Genomic DNA, 21,390 nt, shown 5'->3' on the forward strand with positions numbered 1-21,390 from the left:
GGCCAAGTCACCCCAGTTCTCAGGGATTCAGCTTCTCTACCTATAAACTTAAGGAATGGGATTTGACCAGGGGTTCTCAAAGTAAGATCTCTGACCAGCAGTATCAGTATCATGTAGGAAGTTGTTAGAAATGCAAATTCTCAGGCCCCACCCCAGCCACTGAATTAGAAACTCAAGTCTGTTTTAATAAGCCTTTCAGATGACTCTAATGCATGCTGAAATTTGAGACTCACTAGCTGACATGATTGGTAAATATCAGTCCAGCTCTAATTCTGTGCAACCTTTATGAATATAATGGCACTTAATTAAAACGAGGCTTTAAAAAATCCCTTTAGAAGTCACAGTAATTCTATATATTCTTAGAAAATCAGGGAACTTGATTATGAATTGCAAATTTGGGATTTAATAACTAACTGAACAGAAAAAGCCGAACAAGACATACCCCTCCACACATACACTCTTAGTCCCAAGGGAGAAAACAAACCCATTGTATTAAACGCCACAAAAAAGAGGCACCTGAGGGGCGCCTGGGTGGCGCAGTCGGTTGAGCGTCTGACTTCAGCTCAGGTCACGATCTCGCGGTCCGTGAGTTCGAGCCCCGCGTCAGGCTCTGGGCTGATGGCTCAGAGCCTGGAGCCTGTTTCCGATTCTGTGTCTCCCTCTCTCTCTGCCCCTCCCCCGTTCATGCTCTGTCTCTCTCTGTCCCAAAAATAAATAAACGTTGAAAAAAAAAAATTAAAAAAAAAAAAGAGGCACCTGGGTGGCTCAGTTAGTTAAGCGCCCAACTTCAGCTCAGGTCATGAACTCGCGGTTCATGGGTTCGAGCCCCACATTGGGCTCTGTGCTGACAGCTCAGAGCCTAGAGCCTGTTTCAGATTCTGTGTCTCCCTCTCTCTCTGCCCCTCCCCCACTCATGCTCAGTTTCTCTGTCTCAAAAATAAAAAAACATAAAAAAAAATTCAAATGCCACAAAAAGCAAGTAAAATGAATCAACATTAAACATTGTTCAATTCTTCCAATATTATAAAGGCCACTCTCAGGAGAATCACCCTTACATCTACACTTTCTTCAGCAATGGCATCTCCTGCACCCAATTTAATGGAACTACAGGCTTCATCTTCAGCCTGTCTATTTCGAAAGGTGAGAGCCTGCTCCCATCGACGTAGCGCCTCTTCAAACAATTCCATACCTATGAATTAAGAACAGAATGATTGTAAACAAAAAAAATCAATGCCAAAATAAAATCATTTGGGGCTGAAATCTTTTTCATATGGTTATCAACAATGGCATAGTCTGACTGTAATTTTGGCACTAAAGAATAATCTTATGCTCACCTGATTTCATAGCAGAATTTTATTTTATTTTATTCTATTTTATTTTATATAATTGATTTTATATAATTGATTTTATATAATTATTTTATTTTTAAGTAGGCTTCACGCTGAGCATGGAATCCAATGCAAGGCTCAAGTTCATGACTCTGAGATCAAGACCTGAGCTGAGATCAAGAGTTGGACACTTAATCGACTGAGCCACACAGGAGCCCCTTCATAGCAGAATTTTAATTTCTCAATATATTCTAGGCCTATGGTGCTAGCCAACCAAAATTCAGAGAGAAATGACCAATATGTTTTCTTTTATTTAAAGTAACTCAAATATATACAGTGCTTGGGATTTTTCTAGAATAGTATCATGCGTTCACCAAAAGTCCAACAATGACTAATTTTTACATTCACACAACTATCCTTCAAAAAATCCACCTAAATTAAAAAGTAGGTAAATAGAAGACAGTAGTTGTTAAGCTATCAGGTTTATAAGAGGTTGTCAGAAAGAGAGAATAAAACTAAGAAGAAATAGCATACTAAGTCTAGAATAAAGTTTTGCTGTGTCGATTTGGATAAATACAGTAATTGCTGAGTCAGTTAAAAATCTACAAGACCACTGCAAGAACCAAACAAGGGTTACAGTCTAAGTAGAAATTCATATCCCCTCAGCTACACACAGCTTTTGTGGGAAAAAAGGTATGCGCTTCTTTTTCTCCAAGTAAAAAAAGTCTTACCAAAATAATTATGTACTTCAAACAAAACCAAAATATTTCAAAACTTCAATTTTTCTAGACATATAAAAGAAAAAGATCTTTAAAAGCTGCTTAATCTGGGGGCACCTAGATGACTCAGTCAGTAGAGCATGCAACTCTTGATCTCAGGGATGTGAGTTCAAGCCCCACATTGGGGATGGAGCCTACTTAAAATAAAAATCAAAAATAAATAAACAAACAAACAAATAAAACAAAGCTGCTTAATCTGGGCAAGTCATTCTCAAGATGTTTTCCATATATAGTAGTTAAGGAATACCTCTCCTCTAAAATCATTCAAGTTCTCTGAAGAACCTACAACCCTAAACAAAAAAAGTGTTATTTAAATACAACTCACGCCTTTCCTTCTTATGTAATGTAATTTTCCATAGCAAAGAACCAATGTTGTGTAGATCTTCTTTCTAAAAAACCTATACACTTAAAAGACAATTAATTACATCACCATCTACTCTCCTTTCTCCAAGCTTTACAATTCTAGTTCCTTCAACCTTTTCTCACTCCATCTACTCTCCAGCCATCTGATTATTTTGGGTAAACATTAAGGAAGGGTGATGTAATCACAGAATAGTCCAAAGATAAAAGCTGCCTCCCAGGAAGAATTGTGTCTCACCTCGTTGTGGCACAGAGCCCAAACCACCACATATCTTCAGTTTTGTAACAGGAATTCAAACATATTTCACTGATACATTCTTTTAATGTCATCAATCTTGTAAAGGGAATTCAAATAATAGGTGGGTGATTAGATGACCCAGAGGGCTTCTACCAATCTTAATTCTAAGATACTGAGACTCCCTGCAGCTTCTCTGGTTTTGCTCCATTTCCTTACAACTCTAACTCCCAATAATCCAACGGAAGCTGTTAGTGTAGGTTTATTAGACTTAAAGTAATCCAAAAGCATAGCTTAATTCTCAAGAGACCTTTGGAAAAGATGGCAAAAGAACTACTCTTACATCTTTCCCCATAGGCAGGAATAACTATGGTGATACTGCAGGAGATGATACAGTCTAACTCTTCTAGAATGTGGGAATATATTCAGAGGTACACAGTCCTTCTACAAATCATTATCTCCTTTACTGTTCATTGGCCAGGGCTATATCAAAGTTTTTTTGTTTTGTTTTTGTAATTAGTATGCACTTCCATCAAAAGAAATACAGCCTGAAATAAAGTAGCAAACACAGAAAAGCATTTGAAAAAGTATTTCAATCTAATTCAATTCTTTTTTCTTTTTCTGGGCTCCAGTGATACTCTCTAGACATGCTCCTTGGTCAAGCCAAGAGGAATACTAAGATGTGAAACACAGTCCTTTTTTTGTTATAAAATCATTCCTGGATATAAGAATACAGGGCACCTGAATGGCTCAGTTGATCAAGCATCTGACTTTGGCTTAGGTCATGATCTTGCTGTTCCTGAGTTCGAGCCCTGCATCAGGCTCTGTACTGACAGCTCAGGGCCTGGAGCCTGTTTCAGATTCTGTGTCTCACTCTCTCTGCCCTTCCCATGCTCATGCTCTGTCTCTCAAAAATAAACATTAAAAAAAAATTTTTTTTAATACAAATGATACCTAGATAAAAAACAGATTAAATAAAGTGGACTCTGATAGACTCATTAGATAAGAACCAAGAGATCAGGTTAGATGAGTGAAACAGACTGAATAATAGCCACCCAAAAGTATCAGGTCCTAGTCTCTAGAACGTTACCTTACAAAGAAAAGGGGTCTTCGCAGATGTGACTGAATCAAGGAATCTTAAAATTAATTAATTAAGAAATTTAACATGGGGAGATAACCTGGATTTGGTGGGGCCTAAAACCAATCACAACTGTCCTTGTAAGAGGCAGAGGGAGATTTGATATACACAGAGGAGGTGATGATGGGAGGTAGAGACTGGAATCACACGGCCACAAGCCAGAAGCCATCAGAAGCTGGGAAGGGCAAGGAACAGATACTCTCCTAAACTGGAATTGTTGTTGGAAGCATAGCTCTAATGATACCTTGATTTCAGCCCAGTGATAATGATTTCAGACTTTTGGCCTCCAGCACTCTGAAAGAATGCATTTCTGCTGCTTAAAACACCAAGTTTGTGGAAATCCGTTAGAGCATCCTCCAGAAATAGGTTATATTATATACACCATATTCAACAGATACAAGAATATTTAAAAATTACATTGCTTCCCTTAGAACAATTCATCATTATTTAGTTTCACATTAAATGTAAGCATAACATCTTAAAACATTATTATGTTATTCCTACCCATCAAGTATAAGTTCTCAGGAGTGGTCACAGGAATATTAACAAGTTTAACATCATCTTCATCTGCTTTGTCCCAGGAGTTAGAATTGCCGCAAGCACAGCTATGACAAGAATTGACGCTCTGGACCTAAAATTAAAATCGACAGCAGTGACTTCAAAATCTCTTTTGTGACAGTATTTTGCCATCTTTTATATTTATAAACTATTTATATAAATCCTATTCCAGGTAAAACAACCCATGTAATCCCCACCTGAACAAATAAATCTGATTATATTCAAAGTTAGGAGTCATACGACCGTAAGTATTTTAAGCCTTTGTTTGCTCAAAAATACACGAATAGAAGAATATTTCCAACAAAAATCAGTTATTTCCATTAGAAATCAAGCAGCTACTTTTACAGTTTACTGTTTTATTAAATATTTGCTTATAAATTTTATCCACACCTACTCTGGTTTGAGGTAACTAGCTTATTTCCGCTTTAAAAATTATTAACAGTGCTGATTATGGTAAACAATAACTAAAATTGAAAAGCCTCTATCATCTTCCCTTCCTTAGCAAGGTGCACTGAGCCAATCATTTCAGTCATCTTTATGTAGATGACTCCCAAGTCTCTGCCTCCAATTCTGTCCTTTTTCTTTTTTTTATTTTTATTTTCAGAGAGAGAGAGAGAGAGAGAGAGAGAGAGAGAGAGAGAGAATGCGCGCGCATGCAAGAGAAAGCGAGGGAGAGGAGTAGAAGGGAAGAGACAAAGAATCTCAAGTCGTATGCTCAATGACTGAGCCACCACCCCTCCATTCCTGTTGCGTTTTTTTTTTATGTTTATTTATTTTTGAGAAAGAGAGAGAGAAAGTGGGAGTGGGGAAGGGGCAGAGAGAGAGAGAGACCAGAGAATCCAAAGCAGACTCCACGCTGCCAGCACAAGCTTGACGTGGGACTCAAACCTGCAAACCGTGAGTTCATGACCTGAGTTGAAGTCTGATGCTCAACCAACTGAGTGACCCAGGTGCCCCCAAGTTCTGTCCATTTTAAGGGTGCCTGAGTGGCTCAGTCGGTTAAGTGTGACTTCAGCTCAGGTCATGATCTCGTGGTTTCCAAGTTTGAGCCCTGCGTCCGGCTCTGTGCTGCCAGCTCAGAGCCTGGAGCCTGCTTCACATTCTGTCTCTGTCTCCCAAAAATAAATGCTAACTTTTTTTTTTAAGAAGTCTAAGCCTGGGGTGCCTGGCTGGTTCAGTTGGTAGAGCACGGGACTCTCAATCTCAGGGTCGTGAGTTCAAGCCTCAAGTTGGACATGGAGCCTACTTAAAAATATATAGGGGCACCTGGGTGGCTCAGTCCATTAAGCATCTGACTCTTGATTTGCCTCAGGTCGTGATCTCATGCTCCATCTCATGCTTGAGATTCTCCCTCTGTCTCTTTGCCCCTCCTTTGCTTGAGCATGTGCACACACACACTTTCTCTCAAAAATAAAAATAAATAAACATCTTTTAAAAATTTGACATATTTAAGAATGGGGCAGCTAGATATTCCAACAAAACAGAGAAGCCAAGTACAGAATATGGTGTTTAATAAACTATTTAAAATAATGACAATACATGATGGTACAGACATACACTCCCAGAGATATATATGTAAGAAATTACCGATGTTGTTTGTCTCTAAGGACGGGAACCAAGAGGATTGGGAGCATATTTATCACTGTACATTTTTTTGCCTCTTCTTTATTTAGTAGCAAGTATATATCCTACCTATTTAAGAAAATTTTTCAACCATAATAAGTCAAAAAAAAAATACTAACTTTATTCCTCACTTGTCAATCAATACTATATTAATGCTTCAAACAACAAGGTGAGGAACTCCACACTTGGCTTCAGCAAGCCACATACTTTTACCTACGCAAGCTCATCATCTTGTGACCTAGTACAAAGTCTGGCTGTATCTTCCAGCTTTTTTGCAGAACATCTAGTTTTTTTGTTTAGATTTTTTGTGTGTTTTTTAAATTACTATTTTAGACAGAGAGAGAGAGTGCAAGTGGGGGAAAGAGGTGGGGGGAGGGAGGGAGACAGAAGGAGGAAGGGAGAGAGGGGGAGAGAGGTGGAGAGGGGGGAGAGGGAGGGGGGAGGGAGGGAGGGGAGAGAGAGAGACAGACAGACAGAGAGAGAGAATCTTAAGCAGGCTTCACACTCAGCACAGATCTCAACCTAGGGTTCCATCTCACGACCCTGGGATCATGACCTGAGTGGAAATTGAGTTGGACGCTCAACCTACTGAGCCACACAGGCGCCTCAGAAACATCTAGTTTGAAGCAATACTTCCAGATCAGCACTATTCTTACAGGACCCCATGTACCCATATCACTTGCTTAAAGAAAGCTGGAACCAAACTGGCTGGTTATTTACCAAAAGGGAAGTTTTACTTGCCTAAAGAAAATAGACTCAATAAGATGATTTAAGGTTCTTTCCATACTAAGAGCTATCTATAATTATATGACATTTAAAAAAATTTCTTTTTCTTTTTTTAAGTTTTCTTTTTATTTATTTTGAGAGAAAGAGAGCAAGTGGGGGAGGGGCAGAAAGGGAGGGAGACAGAATCCCAAGCAGGCTCCACACTATCAGTGCAGAGCCCGATGCAGAACTTGAACCTATGAACTGTGAGATCATGATTTGAGCTGAGGTCAAGAGATGGATGCTTAACCAACTGAGCCACCCAAGCGCCCCTGTTATTATATAACATTTAAACCAATATATAACAATAGACACAAAAACAAACCTATAAAATAATAAATTTTTTTCTTTACTTACGGAGGCTAAACTCTGTGCAGAACCTGAGTATTTACTGAAAAGTCCTCCATTAGCATAGTTACAAGACTGAGATCCTTTGTCTTTGGCAGAACTTAAAGATAATGTCAAATTTTGTCTACTACTGGAACAACTTGAACCTATCAAACAAATATATCAATAATATTAGAAGTATCAGTAACTCCAATGACAAATTTCCGATAAAATTTCCAAGTTTACATTATATTCCTTCAGAAAGCTTCTAATTTTAAAACTCATTTCCCTCAACTGTGTAAATTATTAAGTGTACAGCATTATTAAAATCTACCTCTCTTTACAATTGTTTTTAATACTGCTAAAATATGCTTCCTAAATGAAGAATAAACTATTCGTCTAATTAGTGTATTTGATATGATATTTGAATGACCTATTATAATCAGTTTAAAATACTGGCAACTATGAATCTTCAAGTTATGAATTAACAAAATATAAGCACTTCCTTTCCTGAATTACATCTGTACCATGTCCATATTGCATTACATTGTAATTAAGTTTTTTCTTTTTCTGTATCCCCTAACCATCTATCTATCAAACTATGGCTGACATTGTATCTCAGTCTATCTTAATGCAGCAGTTAAGACACTACTCAATTCAATTCCTGGGATGTGTATGACCCTAAGCAGGTCACTTAAGTTTTCCTTATCTCGATTTTCTTTTTGTCTAAAATGGAAACAATAACACAGGATATAGTCCTAATTCATAGAATTGTTATAAAAGTTAAACAATGTAGTGAATATACAGCATTTAACACTAGGCCTGGGATCTAATAAGATCTCATTAAGTGAGAGCCATCATTACTGTAATGTTCACTGTACTCGGCACAAAATAGTCATTCATTAATCATTTGCTGGACAAATTAATCACAAAAGCATATGATACTCTAAATAATAAATTAAAAATAATTATAAGTTTTAAAAATAAGAAATTCAGCATGCTCAAGAAGTTATTGGGTTTTTTAAAATTTTTTTAATGTTTTATTTTCAAGAGAGAGAGAGAGAGACAGAATTTGAGCAGGTGAGGGGCAGAGAGAGAGGATACAGAATCCGAAGGAGGCTCCAGGCTGTGAGCTGTCAGCACAGAGTCCAATGTGGGGCTCAAACTCACAAACCGTGATATCATGATCTGAGCCGAAGTCAGACGCTTAACCAACTGAGCCATCCAGGTGCCCCAAGAAGTTATCGTCATTGATACAACATGGCAATATGTACCATATCTCTAACAAAAACTACAGGTCTTTTAAAAGCCAGCAATTTTACTTCTATTTATACACTAAGAAAATAATCAGAGGGGCGCCTGGGTGGCGCAGTCGGTTAAGCGTCCGACTTCAGCCAGGTCATGATCTCGCGGTCCGTGAGTTCGAGCCCCGCGTCAGGCTCTGGGCTGATGGCTCAGAGCCTGGAGCCTATTTCCGATTCTGTGTCTCCCTCTCTCTCTGCCCCTCCCCCGTTCATGCTCTGTCTCTCTCGGTCCCCAAAATAAATAAACGTTGAAAAAATAAAATAAAATAAAATAAAAAAAAAATAAAAAATAAAGAAAATAATCAGATAAGTATATTCAAAGCAAGAAAAACATTCCAAAGGGACTAACAGGGAATTGGTTAAATAAATTAGTGGATATGTTTACAAATTTAACACTAAGTACATATTAAAACAATAGAAATATATTTATTGACCTAGAAAAACAATTTTATATATTGTTAAATATTTTAAAAGCAGGCTACAAAAGGTGTAATCATAATTTTATTTAAAATACATACATCATCTACTTGTACATAATATAAAATTGTGTATCTCAATAGACTTAAATGCAAATAGAAATGGATAGATATATGCCAAAGTATTATAAGTCATTACTTCTGGGTAGCAGAATATCAAGTGATTTTAATTTTTTGTTTGCTTCTCTGTATGTTCTATTTTTTCTAAAATTAATCTGTATTATCTGGGAGTTAAATATTAAGGAAAGACATTTTGGAGGCTACAGCACAGAAATCAGTGCACTCCAGTTATGATTAATATATAAATCTTTCTATGATTTAAATATAAACTTTCTTTGTAGACTCAGTTCAGCTATCTCCACATACCTTTGTCTGATGCTGCTCTTTTAGTGTATTCAAGTATGAGGTGCTCTGGTTCCCATGGTAATATTTTTCCTTTCTTCTTTCCACGTCTTCTTTTAAAGTGACGGGCCAGAAAAATTACAGATACGGCACTCACTGCAGTTACCACAAACAGCTTTTTTGCTACTGGTGAAAATCTTATCTGGAAAAGATGTAGTTAGATTGAAAAAAAACTTCTTATATTTGTTCACTTTAAATAAAGATGTAAGAGGCAAACTTATTCTTAAGATAACCTAGTTCTAACTACTATGAGAAGAATATTATTTCACTCTTTGAATGACAGCTCAAATGAAAGCTGTCACTCTTTGAATGACATTTTGTTTAAAAACAAACAAAACGTACTAATATATTAATTTCTGAAAGTCTTAGGTAAATAAACAGTATTACCACAAACATCAAAAGGAGCACAAAATAATTCAACCCCATTAAAACCTGTTGAACAACTAATGATTAATTCATGCAACTAACTGAATCATAGCAAGATTTTAAATTACAGGAATGATTAATTCAGAGATTTACTTATGTATTTACTTTTAACATTTATTTATTTTTGAGAGAGAGAGAAATAGAGCATGAGTAGAGGAGGGGCAGAGAGAGAGAGAGAGAGAAATGGAGACACAGAATCCAAAGCAGGCTCCAGGCTCTGAGCTGTCAGCACAGAGCCCTATGCAGGGCTTGAAACCATGAACTGTGAGATCATGACCTGAGCTGAAGCTGGTTGCTTAACCGACTGAGCCACCCAGGCACCCCAGTTCCGAGTTTTAAAACATACCAATTTTTTTTAACTATCTGGAAATTTGAGCAAACATGAATTAACTTAATTTCTAAATAGAATCTGAATAAGCCCTTTTATGCATGAATTATTCAACAAATATTTACTCAGCATTTTACAAAGTACCACACTGTGCTATGAAAATTAGAATTAAAATCTTATCGTAATTCTATTCAACAAGCAACTATCAAATGCCTTTCATTGATCAGGAAGCACTAGGCATAGAAGACACAGATCTTGCCTCCTTCAAGCAGTATGTTATAGTAGAGACAAATATATTCATAAGTAATTACAATATAGTGTGATAAATACAGTAACATAAGTATACACTAAGTATTCACATCACCTTCACATAAGAGGTAACTAACTTTGTCTTGGGGGACAGACACAATCACCTAAAATACAGGAGAACTATAAAATAAAGCCATAATCTTGGGGTGTAGAGGGCTGGAAAGAGTGTCACTTTCTTTTTTTAATTTTTTTAACGTTTATTTATTTTTGAGACAGAGAGAGACAGAGCATGAACGGGGGAGGGTCAGAGAGAGAGGGAGACACAGAATCTGAAACAGGCTCCAGGCTCTGAGCTGTCAGCACAGAGCCCGACGCAGGGCTCAAACTCACGGACTGCGAGATCACGACCTGAGCCGAAGTCGGCTGCTTAACCGACTGAGCCATCCAGGCGCCCCAAGAGTGTCACTTTCAAATGAACAACAAAAACAAGCCAGACAAATGGCAAGTTCTCAATTTTTCTTGAAACCATCACAATGCTGAGGACAGAGGGCAATCACTTGGCCCCAAAATTAAGGAGACACAGGTATCTGCAGGGAGAGATAGGGCATAAGCACTGGCATGCAGAGATAAAACACAGCAGGACATCAGTAAGAAGAGTTCAGCTAGTATGGCTGGCTGGTAAATTGGTGGAGACAGTAGCATTGGTGAGAAAGGGTAAAGCACCCCCAGGAGCACGGGGGATGTTGTAAATATGGGAATAATCGATACTTTTTGCAGGTTTTATCTTCACGAATCCCACCAGGCACTACTCACAGAAAAGACTGCAAGACTCCTAAGTCTCCCCAATGGTGCAGAACCGAAGGAGGGAAACAGGAGTTTCTGTGGAGGGCCATGAACTGCATCAATGCCCTTCTCTATTCCCTCAAAAGAACAAAAGACATAAACTGTAGGATGCAGCTTTAACTTTCAAAGGAAATACATACCATTAAACACTTATATTAAAGAAGGTGTAAAATCCATAATCTGAGTTTTTACTTTAAGAAACTAGAAAACAGATGAACAAATCCAATCCAAAGCAAGTAGAAGACAGGAAGTAATAAAGACTAAACAGAAATCAATGAAATAGAAAACTAAATCAATAAAATCAAAAGCTTATTAAAAAGAAATCAATAGATTCACTCCTGGCTTTTGGCAAAAAAAATAAATAATAATAATAAAGATTCAGTAAAACTGACAAACCTGAAGCCAGTCTGACCAAAACAAAAAAGAAAGAGTAAGAAAGAGAGAAAAGATGAAAAGACACATATTACTAAAATCAGAAATGAGAGAGGCATTGTCACTAAAGACCTCACGGATATGAAAAGTATTACTATGAACAACTCTATGCCCATAAATTCACTCTGGAAGAAATAGAATGAATAGTTACATATGTACTAAAGAAATTGAATTTGTAGTTAAATAAAACCTTTTAACAAAACTATTAGGGCAAATTCTACCAAATATTTAAAAAAGAAATATTAATTCCATTCAATGAGGGACTACTTCCCAATCATATGTGAAGCTAGCATTACTATTAATATCAAAACCAAAGACGTTACAAAAAATTATAGACAAATATCTATAATGTAGATAGATTTTTTTTTTAAAGTCCTTCACAAAATAGTAACACATTGAATCCAGCAACATATACAGGAGATACTACAGGAAATAAATACTACAGGAGAGTCTGGGTGGCTCAGTCAGTTAAGCATCTGACTCTTGGTTTCCACTCAGGTCATGATCTCAAGGTTTGTGGGATCATGCCCCGCATCAGGCTCCATGCTGACAGCACTGCTTGGAATTCTCTTTCTCTGCCCCTCCTTCCCCTCTGAAAATAAATAAACAAACTTTAAACAAAAAATGAACACTATATATGACCAAGGAGTGTAAATCCTAGGAATGCAAATCTGGTTCAACATTCAAAAATCAATGTAATTTACCATAATAACAAACCAAGAAGAAAAGCCATAATATAATCTCAATAGATTCAAAAAGAACATTTGAGGGCCCCCTTGCTGGCTCAGTCAGTTAAGCACCTAACTTTTGGTTTTGGCTCAGGTCATGATCTCAGGAGCACATTGGAGCACAGAACCTGCTTGGGATTCTCTTTCCCTCTCCCTCTGCCCCTCCCCCGCTTACTCTGTCTCTCTCAAAATAAACAAACTTAAAAATTAAAAAAAAATTTTTAAAAAGAACATTTGAAAATATTCACTATCCACTCATGATTTCTTAAAAACTCTCAGCAAGTTTTATACAAATGCATGAATATTCTAAAAATCCCTTTCAATGAAAGCAAGTAGATTTCCTTTCCACACTGAATAATTATCTACTCAGAAGGTGTTGCTTTATTGAATGAGGGTGTCACACCTGTTCCAATGTCCAGTTGTTAAGAACCTGTTGGACTTGGCTTTGATTTCTGATTGAAGAAGTAAGTGAGCCCCCCTAAATTTGGCAACTCATAGACCCTATTAGAAAACGGTGTGTGGTTTTGGTTTCCACATTATACAATATATAGGGAAATTGGAAGGAGTTCAGAGAACAGAAACACAATGATTAAAGGGTTGGGGAAATAAGGAGTTGGGATTATTTTATCTGAAGAAAAGCTTTCAGGGAAAGCAAGATGGTGTATGTGTGAGTGTGCATGTGTGTGTGCCAAAGACAGAGTCAAAGAAGCCAAATCTTAAAGGCTATGTGTTTGAGCAGGTTTGATTGGCCTTTGTAAGCCATCTGGAGTCTGGTGGAGGGAGTGAGGAGAAGCTGGTCTGCCTTACCAATTACTGGGAAGGAGAATAAGCAATTTAAGAGAAAGAGGGGGGACTTGGCCAGAATCAGGCAGGAACTACTTTAGCTAGGGGTTCTGTCTCAGACCTACTTATATTATAATCTTCAAATGTAGCAAGAATTTTTGTCTACGTAACACTTACATTTCAGCTTCTACTAGATTTGAAAAATATGATTAGGTATAGTATATCTAAAACTACTTAATGATAAGCCATATCCTATTTCTCTCCAACTATATGATGAAATCTTGAGATAAAGTTTTTCTTTGTCTTCTCAAAGAAAATAAATAAATAAATAAAAACTCTCAGCAAATTAGGATTAGAAGGTGTGTGCATTAAATAGCGTCCCTCAAAATTCATGTTCACCTTGAAGATCAGAATATGATCATATATGGGGCACCCACGTGGCTCAATTGGTTAAGAATCTGATTCCTGATCTCAGCTCAGGTCTTGATCTCAGGGTTGTGAGTTCAAGCCTGGTATTGGGCTCCACACTGGGCATGGAGCCTACATTAAAAAAAAAAAAAAAGACAGACAGAAAAAGAAAAAAAGAATATGATCTTATTTAAAAAAATCTTTGTCGATGTAATTAAGGTAAGAATCAAGATGACATTGCATTGGATTAAGGTGGACCATATGTCCAATGAGTGTCTTTATAAGGGATTAAAGGACACACAGAGACAAAAAGGCGAAGGCTATGCAAAGAAGAAGACAGAGATTACAGTTATGCTGCCACAGCCAAGGAATGCCTGAAGCCAACAGAACCAACATCATATTAGAAGTAACAGCCAGTGCCAAAAGTCAAGAAAGAATAAAAGAAATACACATTGGAAAATAAAAAGTAAAACTGTCTCTATTTGCAGACAACTTGATTGTCCACATGGAAAATCCCAAAGAATCTCCCCGCAAATCCCCTAGAACTGGTAGGTAAATAGGCTACAAAGTCAATGAAAGCAATAAGCAAATGGAATTTGACATTAAAAAGCAATACTACTGGGGAACCTGGGTGGCCTAGTCAGTTAAGCATCCGACTTTGGCTCTAGCTATGATCTCACCGTTAGTGAGTTCAGGCCCCACATTGTGCTCTCTGTCGACAGTGTGGAGCCTGCTTTGGATCCTCTGTCTCCCTCTCTCTCTCTCTGCCCTTCCTCAGCTCGCATGCATGCCCTTTCTCTCTCTCAAAAATAAACATTAAAAAAAAAAAAAAAAGCAATACTACTTGTAACAGCACCAAGTAAAAGAAAAAATAGAGAAAATTTTAAAAAATTCAGTTAATTAACAACAAAACACTAATCAAAGAAATCAACAAAGATAAAAGGAGATACATCATGTTCATGGACTGTAAAATGTCATTCTCTCCAATTTGATCTACAGAAAATAATAAAAATCCCAGCAAAAATTTTTGTAGATATTGGCAGCTTATTATTTTTTAAAAAATTAAAGAAAGGCAAAGGAAGTAGGATAACCAAAATAACTGAAAAAGAACAAAGTTGGAGAACATACTCTAGCCAATTTCAAGACTTAACTGTAAAGCTACAATAATTAAGAGAGTGTGGTATTGGTATAAACATATAGATCAGTGCAACAGAATACAGTTCAGAAATAAACCTGCAGAAATAGTTAATCTATTTTTGTTGAAAGTAAAAAGGACATTCAAGGAAGAATTTTTAGAAGAAAACAGAAAATCTATGTAATCTTGAAATCACCCAAACCCAGAAACCACTTGGGTGTCCTTCAACAGATAAATGGATACACGTTACATCCATATAATGGAATACTCAGCAATAAAAAAGGACATAATATTCAGATACACAACAATGTGAATGGATTGCAAATGTATTATGTAAAATGAAAAAAGCTAATTCCAAAAGATTATATGCTGTATAACTCCACACTATATACAATAATTCATGCACAGATCATAAACTTAAAACTATAAGAACATAAACTCTAAAACTATGCAGTTCTAGAAGAAAGCATAGGAGAATATCTTTGTGAACTTCCACTGGGCAAATATTTCTTAGAGATGACACAAAGAGCCTGATTTATTTTTTAAAAAAAAAAAGTTGACAAACGGATTTCAGAATCAAAAACTTCTGCTCTTTAAAAGGCACTGTTTAAAGGGGTACTTGGGGGGCTCAGTCAGTTAAAGCATCGGACTTTGGTTCAGGTCATGATCTCACAGTTCGTGGGTTCAAGCCCCACGTTGGGCTCTGTGCTCACAGCTCACAGCCTGGAGCCTGCTTCAGATTCTGTGTCTCATTCTCTCTGCCCCTCCCCAGCTTGTGTTCTGTCCCTCTTTCAAAAATAAACATTAAAAAAACATTTTTAAGACACTATTTAAAAAAATAAAATAATAATTTAAAAAGAGGATGTCTGGGTGGCTCAGTCAGATAAGCATTCAACTCTTGATTTTGGCTCAGGTCTTGATCTTGCAGTCTGGAGATTGAGCCCCTTATGGGGCCCCCCTACACTGAGCATGGAGCCTGCTTGAGATTCTCTCTCTCCCTCTCTCTCTTATAAATAAATAAATAAATAAATAAATAAATAAATAAATAAAGGCACTTGGGTGGGTGGCTCAGTTGGTTAAGCATCAGACTCTTGATTTTGGCTCACATCATGATCCCAGGGTCGTGGAATCAAGACCCACATGGGGCTCTGCGCTGAATGTGCACCCTGCTTGGGATTTTTGTCTCTCTCTCCTTCTCTGTCTCTCTCCCTCTCACTCTCTCTCTCTCTCTGTCCCTCCCCTCACTCACACTCTCTCTAAAAATAAAAAATAATGAAATAAATAGATAAGAATAAAAGTTAAATAAAAGGCACTGTTTAGAAGTAGAATAGGCAATCTACAGACTAGGAGAAAATAGTTGTAAATCATATATCTGAAAAGGAATTATACCCAAGGTATATACAGAATTCTCAAAACTGAATATGAAAACAAAAAACCCAATTAAAAAATGGGCAAAAGCTCTGAACAGACACATCAACAAAGAAGACTTATGGATGGTAAATTAGCATATGAAAGCATGTTCAACATTACTGGTCACCAGGGAAAATCAAATTAAAACCACAAGAAAGGTTCCTGGGTGGCTTAGTCAGTTGAGCATCCAACTTAGGCTCAGGTCATGATCTCGTGTTTCACAAGTTCAAGCCTTACATCGGGCTCTGTGCTGACAGCTCAGAGCCTGGAGCCTGCTTTAGATTCTGTGTCTTCCTCTCTCTCTGCGCCTCCCTCACTTGTGCTTTGTGTCTCTCTCACTCTCAAAATAAATAAACATAAAAAAATTTAAAAAAAAATAAAACCACAAGATTCTACTACATACCTATATTAGAATGGCTAAAATTAAAAGACTGGCCATACCAATGATATAGCCACTTTGGAAGAAGTCTGGCATTTTCTTTAAAAATTAAATACATCCCTATCTTGTGATTCAGTCATTCCACTCCTAAGTACTTACCCAAGAAAAATGAAAGCATATGTCATACAAAGACTTGTACTGGGATGTTCTTAGCAACTTTACTTACAATTAAAACACAAAACAGGAAACAACCTACATGTCCACCAAAAGATGAACAGGTAAACAAACTGTGCTGATACATACAACACATATATATTTCAATATAATCAGACTACTTGAAAAAAAACAGACAAAAGAAAGTACATATTATATAATTCCATTTTATATAAAACAGAAAATTCAAATTAATCTCGAGTGACAAAAAGCAGATCAATGGTTGCCTGGGGGGAAGGGAGGGAGGGGAGTGGGACAAGGAGATGCGAAGGGAGAGATTACAAAAGGAAATAAATTTTTGGAGCTTATGGATATATTCATTGATCTGATTGTGGCAAGAATCAAGAATTGCACAAGTACATACAAATGTACGTCAAAACTTAAATTGTAAACTTTTTTTCGTTTTTGTGAGAGAGAGCATCGGAGAGAGTATTCCAGTATTTTCTGGAATACTAGAAATTATTTACTTCCATTTACCATTATCATTTGGCCTCAAAGACTGTGGTCCAGGGGCGCCTGGGTGGCGCAGTCGGTTAAGCGTCCGACTTCAGCCAGGTCACGATCTCGCGGTCTGGGAGTTGGAGCCCCGCGTCAGGCTCTGGGCTGATGGCTCAGAGCCTGGAGCCAGTTTCCGATTCTGTGTCTCCCTCTCTCTGCCCCTCCCCCGTTCATGCTCTGCCTCTCTCTGTCCCAAAATTAAATAAACGTTGAAAAAAAAAATTAAAAAAAAAATAATAAAGGCATATTTAAAAAAAAAAAAAAAAGACTGTGGTCCAACAAAGAAATTAAAACTATTCTTAAAACTATTCTTACTCTACTTTTCTTTCAAGTCCATTTAAATTCCTTCAACACTATCCAGAAAAAGTAGAACATTCCAGTATTGCCTCAAATATTTTCCCTTAATGATCTTTAAGAATTGGGGCACCTGGGTGGCTCAGTTGGTTAAGCATCCAACTTCGGCTCAGGTCATGATCTCATGGTTTGTGAGTTTGGGCTCTGTGCCGACAGCTCAGAGCCTGGAGCCTGCTTCAGATTCTTTGTCTCCCTCTCTCTCTCTCTGCCCCTTCCTGCTTGCACTCACTTGCGCGTGCTCCCTCTCTCTCCTCTCTCTCAAAAATAAATAAACATTTAAGAAAAAAAAAGAATTGGGGTGCCTGGGTGGGTTAGTTGGTTAAGCATCCAACTTTGGCTCAGGTCATGATCTCACACTTTGTGAGTTCTAGCCATATGTCAAGCTCTGCACTGACAGCACAGAGCCTCACTTGCCCTCTCTCTTTCTCAAAAATAAATAAACATTTTTAAAAAAAGAATTATTCTCTTAAGCAATGTCTCTACTACAGGTATCAGCAAATTTTTATTTCTTTCTGTTTCTGTTTTTCGCTCTGGAAACATATCTTCAGTGTTCATAGCAATTAAATGAGATTTGGAAAAAAGCAGCAATTCCTTGAATTAGGATACTAAAGATCCAATGATAAAATAAATTCTAAAAACAGCACTATTACTGGGATACCTGGATGACTCAGTTGGTGGAGCGGGCAACTCTCGATCTCAGGGTTGCGAGTTCAAGCCCCATGTTGGGTGTAGAGATTACTCAAAAATTAAATCTTAAAGAAAAATTCTAATATTTTTATTTTATATTAAATATAAAAAGAACTCTATTATTAAGAATACCTTAATTTCCAATATATTGTATAAATTGCCATGACCTCATTACCAAAAAAATATTAACCTTAGATCAAATGTAAAGATTATTTACTGCAGGAATAAATGTAAGATAACACAATTAAGACCTCCATTAAAGAAAATAATCTATCAATACAGGTCCAGTCACAGCTAAGTGATCATGTCTGCTTAAACTGTCAGCTCTAGTATATCCAAGGGCACTGAAGTTAGAGAACTATTCTATTAAGAGATAAAAGTACAAAATTAAGGGGTCCTTGTGTGGCTCAGTCGGTTAAGTGTCTTGATCTCAGCATCATGAGTTCAAGCCCCACATTGGGTTCCTCACTAGGCATGAAGTACATAAACAAACAAACAAACAAACACACACACACAAAATTAAAGCTACTCCATCAGGCATATAATGTGTTTTACTAATATAAATTCAAATACAATAAAAATCAATTCACTTCTGTTAAGATCTAAGTTCTGTTTATATATTATTTTTATATTAAAAAACCACTGAAGTTTACAGTCCTAATCTCATGAAAAAAGAAACCTTTTCCATGACAAAAAAGCAACAAATTCCCCAGAGAAAGATGTTTATCCTAAGTAACCTACACAAGGTCTGAAAGTCTCCAGTATCACTCCTGCCTATCATTTCTTGTTTTGTTACTTTTTTTCCCCAGCGGAAGGTCAATTACTTTCATATCATTGCTTAGAACACTGGAAATACAGCATCCAGAATCTTAAAGCTCAGAGGAACCTTTTGTGGTGATACAGTCCATTTCGTGACCTCCAGACAAATGAAAACTAGACACATCCTATTCATTCAACATGAATTGAACATCCACTTATGGCCTAGACACTGAGAATACAAAGGAAAAGAACACTACTCCTTATGCTCAGATTTCACAATCCTCCCCATTCCATAACCTGATGCCATTGTTAAATGCTCTTGTCAAGTTTCCCCTGCCATCTAATGTATTCTGGAAGACAAGGAATAATTAGTCATACACAAGTCTCTGGCTCCAATAACTTTATTTCCCTTTACTCAGCATAAACTTCTTCCCAGAACTAAGTTGATCTATTCTTCAAACACAGTACTTACAACACCTTTTGGGTTGGGTGGGGGGGTCATTTCTACAAATTTTACTGAGGTTCTCAACTCAATTAGGGCTGGGCCTGTATCTAGATCTTGCTCACCACTTTATATCTGGACTGAAACACAGTAGAGGCTTAACAAATATACTTCGAATGAATCTCTCTGATAACTAGAACACACTGCATTCAAACTGTAAACTCTGAACAAACAGGAATAACATCCTCCTCATAGGGTTTTTGTGAATAGAGATAACCTACATAAAGTAGTATCTGACACATAGCAGGCATTCAAAAATGTGAGAAATTATTTAATGTTAATTTAATTTAAAAATTTTTAACATCTTAGTTTGAAATAATTTTACATTGACAAAAAAGTTGCAAAGATTGTAGATTTCCTATATACACATCACTTAAGATTTTCCTGATATTAACAGCTTATATTAACACAGTACTCTTGTCAAAACTAAAAAATTAACATTAGTACAATATTATTTTTTTAATATTTTAATGCTTACATATTATTTTTGAGAGAGAGAGAGAGCACGAGTGGGAACAGAGGGCAAAGAGAGAGAGAACAAGAGAGAGAAACCCAAGCAGGCTCAATGCTGTCAGTGCAGAGCCCAACATGGGGCTCGAACCCACAAACTGTGAGATCATGACCTGAGCTGAAACCAAGAGTTGGCTGCTTAACCAACTGAGTCACCCAGGCACCCCTACTACAATATTACTAACTAAATTATATAGACTTTATTCTGATTTCACCAGTTTTTCCACTAATTTTCTATTTCAGGACTAACTCAGGATGTCACACTGCATTTAGAAAGATTTTTATTTTAAGTACTTTGTCTTTCTCACTTAACACTCTGAAGTTGGAGAACCAACTAAACTACTTACCACTTCATGTTGTGGTTTCCCGATGAAAAACACAATCTGCTTGTTTAACATGATACACAGTGATATACCAAAGTAATCCTTAAGAAAACCACAGATGCAGAAGAGACTTAAGTATTTTGTTTAAAGTATGCATTCATTATTTTTTAAAGATTTTATCCCTAAGCAATCTCTATATCGTGGGGCTCGAACTCACAACCCCGAGATCAAGAGTTGCATGCTCTATCAACTGAGCCAGGCAGGTGCCCCTAGAGTATGTATTCATTAAATTAAAAAACAAATACTTGGAAAATGTATTATTCCTTAAATAAATGACACAGGGAAATAGGAGTCAACATTTATTGGGGTGCTCACTCATTTTTATTGTATGTCAGACATGGTAAATTGGCTTCAAAGAGGTTAAGCAACCTGCCAAAGGTTACACAACTCTACAGTGGTGAAACATGAATCAAGATGCATTGTAGAAAGTGTTTAAATCCATTCATGTTATACATCATATATTAAAAATACTACAGGGGTGCCTAGGTGGCTCAGTCGGTTAAGCATCTAACTTCAGCTCAGGTCATGATGCCACGGTTTGTGAGTTCGAGCCCCACGTCAGGCTCTGTGCTGACAGCCTGGAGCCTGCTTCAGATTCTGTGTCTCCTTTCTCTGCCTCTCCCCCTCCCTCACCCTGTCTCTCAAGGGTAAAAAAAAACATTAAAAAAATTTTAAAAAAAAGAAACTACAGTCACACCAATGACGTATCTCACTATGCAATTAATTATATAACTGAACTGCATCCAACATGGCTTCTCAATCTTTGGAGGCTGAACTAATGAACAAAAAAATCTTACATGTCTTTTTTCATAAAAAAATCAATCCGGGGTACCTGGGTGGCTCAGTCAGTTGCAGTTCCACCTTTAACTCAGGTCATGATTTCATGGCTTGGATTCAAGTTCAAGCTGACATTGGGCTCTCTGCTGTTAGCGCAGAGCTCACTTCAGATCCTCTGTCCCCCTCTCTCTCTGCCCCTCCCCTGCTCATGCTCACGCACTCTCTCTCCCTCTCAAAAATAAAAAAACGTTGAAAAAATATTTTTAAAAAAATCAACATAATTTTTTTTTA

General features: G+C 37.1%; 1 protein-coding gene across 4 annotated transcripts in view; it reads right to left on the reverse strand.

The window, feature by feature from the left end:
• The window catches only part of MIGA1 (mitoguardin 1), a 106,154-nt gene that overhangs the window by 72,248 nt on the left and 12,516 nt on the right, over nucleotides 1–21,390 (reverse strand). For 2 of the 4 annotated variants that reach the window (XM_047871462.1, XM_047871461.1), the window contains exons 3-7: nucleotides 20,287–20,364; nucleotides 9,260–9,437; nucleotides 7,144–7,280; nucleotides 4,345–4,471; nucleotides 1,056–1,189 (exon numbers count right to left, since the gene is read on the reverse strand). In XM_047871462.1, coding sequence (XP_047727418.1) covers nucleotides 1,056–1,189; nucleotides 4,345–4,471; nucleotides 7,144–7,280; nucleotides 9,260–9,437; nucleotides 20,287–20,364 — 654 coding nt within the window. The remainder of the gene's footprint in view (nucleotides 1–1,055; nucleotides 1,190–4,344; nucleotides 4,472–7,143; nucleotides 7,281–9,259; nucleotides 9,438–20,286; nucleotides 20,365–21,390) is intronic. The other 2 variants (XM_047871463.1, XM_047871464.1) reach the window with 1 other exon arrangement.

This window comes from Prionailurus viverrinus, chromosome C1, assembly GCF_022837055.1.
Source record: "Prionailurus viverrinus isolate Anna chromosome C1, UM_Priviv_1.0, whole genome shotgun sequence".
Taxonomy (NCBI): domain Eukaryota; kingdom Metazoa; phylum Chordata; class Mammalia; order Carnivora; family Felidae; genus Prionailurus; species Prionailurus viverrinus.